This window comes from Arvicola amphibius, chromosome 6 (assembly GCF_903992535.2).
Source record: "Arvicola amphibius chromosome 6, mArvAmp1.2, whole genome shotgun sequence".
In the NCBI taxonomy this organism is placed as follows: domain Eukaryota; kingdom Metazoa; phylum Chordata; class Mammalia; order Rodentia; family Cricetidae; genus Arvicola; species Arvicola amphibius.
In genome coordinates, this window is record NC_052052.2 from 92819628 (window position 1) to 92824466 (window position 4839).

The 4839-nt window shown below is 51.7% G+C and overlaps 1 protein-coding gene across 1 annotated transcript; it reads right to left on the reverse strand.

Annotated features, from left to right (window-relative positions):
- Positions 1-2286: 2286 nt before the first annotated feature.
- On the reverse strand, positions 2287-4211 carry Otud1 (OTU deubiquitinase 1). Its single transcript, XM_038332501.1, has one exon. It carries the CDS (start codon positions 3979-3981, stop codon positions 2626-2628), a length of 1356 nt encoding a protein of 451 aa, XP_038188429.1. The 5' UTR covers positions 3982-4211; the 3' UTR covers positions 2287-2625.
- Between the last annotated feature and the right edge of the window lie 628 nt (positions 4212-4839).

Below are 4839 nucleotides of genomic sequence, written 5' to 3' on the forward strand. Positions count from 1 at the left end.
CATTTAGTTCTCCTAAAACAAAACAAGCAAGAACTAAGCCACACAGAACAAATGAGGGTCTAAGAAAACTTTTCAGACCAGACAACTAAAAACAAACCTCTCTCATTCAGCACCATTTTTACACACAAAAACACACTGTGTGTGTGCACTGGTTGCTACTGACACTCACCTGCAAAGACGTAGAAGTATATGCATTTGAATTAATGCTGCACTGGCTACAGCTGACAACTGCTCTGGATAAATACTGCATCTCACTACTGTCTCATCTGATCACAAACTCAAAATCCTCACACTTCTCGGTGGAAGCCAAGGCCCAGGGATCCTGACTTGGAGACATAAATTACCTATTTAAGCCAGTAAACGACTTAAACATTGAGGAACATCATCTATTGTTTGTTGGTGTAGGTTCTGAAACAATAAAGCCATCAGAGGGTAACAGCACTTGTTTCTGACCAAATTATATAACCAGTGGAGACAGAACAAAACTTTACCTAAAAATCTAAGAGATCTGCAATAAACATTGAAATTTCTGATAATTTTCCTTTCCTTGGTAACCAATGCAATCCTTCCAAGCAGGAGGTTACCAGATTCGGGTGTCTGAAGTTGTGGTCCTAAGTAATCCACTGAAAAGTAACAAATCCAAATTAGCTATTGTTATTCTAGAATCTACCTCACATCCAAATGATACACAGACAGGTGTGGTCTTTTAGTCTGTGCTGCTGTAATCAAACACTTGAAACTGGGTGATCTACAAAAGAATCTCTCACTTTTCTGGGGTGGGGGGGGATTCCAAGAAAACTCCTGTTTCTCATCTTGTAAGGGTCAGTTCCTTACAGACAGTGGCCTCTAGGCATTCATGAACTGCAGAGGTCCAGAAAAGGCCTAAAGCTAGAACGTTTAGTCCTTTCATGAGGCATATTTCATTAAAGAGACCACAGCCCTCATGACTTAATCTCTTCCCAAATGCCCCACCTAGTGGGAATTAAGTTTCAAACTTCTGATTTTTGAAGGGGCATATTTGTACCATAACCATGCATTTTACAACTAAATCTGATTAACACATTTTAAAGTAGATTCCCATAACCAAGATGAAAAGATTAGGTAAATTCAGGACACTACTTTGGCTAGTCTTTAATACAAGAAAGTCTAAGGCAAAAAAAAAAAAAAAATGGGTCACAAAGAATAAAACTGGGCTGATGAATTCCACTTTTCTATTCATTAGTCATTAGGTACAGCTATAATTTGATAGAAATTAGAAATAATAAAAGCAATGTCTTGAGTCACTCCACTTTTAAATATATTTCATTGAGATTTACCCTTTGAAATATGACTTTTCTGTTCATGTGAGAATTTGGGAAAGCATTTATTACAGGTGAAAAAAAATGTGCGTATTTAAGAAAAATTAAAAACCACTCTACCCAGAAAGATGTAAAAGTATACATTTTATTCATTCATTCCATCAGCTGAGACCTGCTATATTGTACAAATACATTATTGTACAAAAAAAATCACAAAATGTTACAAAATAAAAAAGTACAAACTTCATTACTTAATAAATACACTAAAGGTAGTTAAAAGTGGCAACATAGATTTTTTTTCTTTGATTGGAAACACTGTTTGACCCAGCAAACCACACAAGCTGTTTACATTTTTACATAATACACGGTAAATTCCATTTTACCTTTTGGAAGAACTTTAAAATGACAGAATATTAAGACAGCAACCTCCTGCTAAAAATAACAGCCATCTGTCAGGCCTAGCCACTTAGGCTCATTTTTAAAATCTTAGTTGGAACCAAGAAGCTGTGTAATGCAGGAGGCTGAACTTCCCACAAAATTTCATACACGTTAAATGTCTTTCCTAAGACGCTGATGAATAAAAAGAAAACAAACGAGAGCAGCAGACAACTTACTCTAAACCCTAGAGTACAGAATTATCATTCTGCCACGGCAAACAGCAGACTTCTATTCAAGTAAGGCCTGGCACTGTCCTTTAAAGGAAAAAAAAATCGTCCCAAAGCTATCCCTTCGTTAAAGGTCTTCAAAGCGGACTAGTTCTAAAAAAATAACATTTTTCCCCCAAACAACAAATCCGCTTGTTTCAACAACCTGGAATGGGCTAATCATCTGGTAACATAATGTGTCAAAATATCCATTTGAGATTATTAAGAATTGTGAAACAATGTAAACTAACTACTAAATCACACTGAGATAAACTTCATAGAAAGCACTTCTCTGGATTATGCTTAAAAGCCTTTTCTCGCAATTGGAACACGTCATTGAAAGTACACCCATTTTTAAAAATGTGCAAAAATACATTTTTATAGAAAATAGACTACCAGGAATGAACAAATTCATACCGTGAGACATGAGCTTGCAAACTAGGTAGGGCTCACTTTATACAGCAAATTATAAATAGCAGTAGGCTCACCCAAACCCATCCGGAAACATCGTCCAGGTGCCCAGCAACCTGCGGCTGAGAGAACACTCAAACACTGATTAAGGCGGTACACCTACAGCCAATGTACTAGGAAGCTGAAAAGTGCCATTACCCTAATTAGAGTTCCTGTGGCTCTCCCAACAACTGACAGACGCCACTTCCCCGGCTGTCAGGTCCTCAGAGTTTTCAAGAGCATGCATTCTGTTCGATATACATTTTGGAGAGGGATATGGCCATGGACTTGGCAAGTTCTTCATCGCGTTTTCTCTGCATCTGGGTTTGCTTGCACCAACTGTCATACTCTGGGTTAGGATAGGAGTGGTCGAAAACAGCATCATAGTGTCCATTGCTGAGCCAACTGAGCCAAATGCTGGGCCTTAGGGAATCCTCCGGGCCCAGATAGTGGATCATGGTAGACACGGTGGGGCTCTCCAGCCTCCCTCCAGTAGTTAAGTGGATATTCACATTCAGCATCTGCCCCATGGCCAGCAATTCGGGGTACCCGGCCCACGCCCCGTCTTGCGCAGCAGCGATGATAAACTCCCCCACGTCGCCCTCAATCAGGGGGCTGAAGTGGTCGAGGTGGTCGGCGATGTAGTGCACAGTCTGCTCCCTCAGCTCCCGGTGCAGGCTCTGGTCCCCGTACACGGCCTTGCTGACGGCTCGGTAGAGGCAGTTGCCGTCGGGGATGATGTGGAACCGGTACTTGCTCCTCTGCCGCAGGTACTTGTCCTGCCGCTCCACCTCGGCCAGGTACAGGGCGAGCTTCTCGTCTCTCGGGTCCGCCCGGGGCGCGCCGACCGCTTCGCCCGCGCCGTTCTGGGTCGGCTCGCCGCTGCTCCGTGCGAGCGCGGGCACGGGCTGAGCCTCGGCCTCGGGATCGTGCCGTCGAGGAGCGTCACTCCCGGAGGCGTCGCTGCGACCGCTCGCCCGGTCCCAACCTCGGGGGCTCCGCTCGGCCCGGCGCTCCTCGCCCCACGGCCCGGGGCCGGGCTCGGGACTGCCTGGGGCCGGGGCCCGGTGCTGGGCGGCGGCCAGGGCCTGGCGGTGCTCGTTCAGTCGGAAGTTCCTGTCGGGCGCGTCGCGGGCGGCGACCGGGGCCGCGGCTTCGTCGGGCCGGAGCAGCTCCTCCAGCAGCCAGGCGGAGGAAGAGCGGCGCGGCGGCGCGGGGGCTGCGGACGGCGGCAGCAGGAGGCGCTCGGCGCCCAGGGCCCGCACGGCGATGTGTGCTGTGGACGTGAAGTGCGGCGGCAGCGGCGGCTTGCAGCACGCGCCGGGCGGGGTGGCGGCGTTGGCGGCGGCGGTCCCGGAGCGCTCGAAGCAGGCGGAGGAGAAGGCGGGCATGGCGGCGGCGTTGGCGGCTTCGCGGGACTCGGTGGCCGCGGCGGCCGGGCGCTCTCCGGTATCCGGCTCCGGGGCGGCCGCGGGGCCGGCGGACTGCAAGGAGACCTTGAAGGCGGAGGCGGCGGCGGGCGGCGCGGCGGCCGTGGGGCCCGGTGTGCCCGCGGGGTAGTGGGTGCACACGCTGCTGTAGAGCTGCATGGCCGCGGCCGCCCGCGGCCCCTTATAGCCGCGAGCCGGGGTCGGGGACACACCCTCGGGCGCAGCGCCCCGGAGCCCGAGAATAGCGCTGAGCTCAGCGCCGCGGGCCGCCGCGTCAGGAGCCGCGAATAGCGCCCGGGCCGCGACCCAATTCCTGCTGCGCCACAGCGCGCGGGCGGCCAGAGGGCACCGGAGGGCGCGCGCTCGGCCCGGGACTCGGGCGCACGACGCTGCCGCGGCTGTGCCCCGCGCCGGCAGCTGGAGACGGTTGGAGGAGCGGCCCGCGCAGCCGAGCGCCGCCCGCCCGCGAGCAGGAGTGCAGCGCGCGGGTGCTGGGAGGCGGGGCCGCGCTTGTTTACCTCAGGCCGCGCGGCCGCGTCACGTGGTCCCGCTGGAATGCGCGCCCCATTCAAGCGGACCCGCCCCGCCCCTAAGTGACGGCCTCGTGGGCGTGGCCCGGGAGGGTGGGGGCGGGGTTGGGCTTCGGGCATGCGTAGTGAGTGTGCTGCCTAAGGGACGGCTGGTACCGGCTTCCAGGTACCCGAAGGCTGGTCTGCGGTGTGGCGCTTTGGCGGGACGCGCGTAGCGGGGGGCAGACGCGTTTCTAAAAAGCTTCCGTACTAGGGACGGAGCTCTGTTTTGGAACTTGCAGGGCCTATGGCATTCATCACCTTCTTGAGCCGTTCCTCGGGTTCATGTGTTTAGGTCCGGTCTTCACCGTGGTCTTGCTCCCAGGCTAAGCAAAAATCGACATTTCTGAACCCCTAACTCTAGTCACCTGGGAAATATATGATCTAACAGAAGTCTTTAAAACAGCTTTCCCCAGAATGCCAAATGACACACCACTCAAGGCATTTT

Excerpts from the sequence above, each read along its gene's own strand:
- Otud1 (XM_038332501.1), bottom strand. The coding sequence starts at position 3,981 with ATGCAGCTCTACAGCAGCGTGTGCACCCACTACCCCGCGGGCACACCG.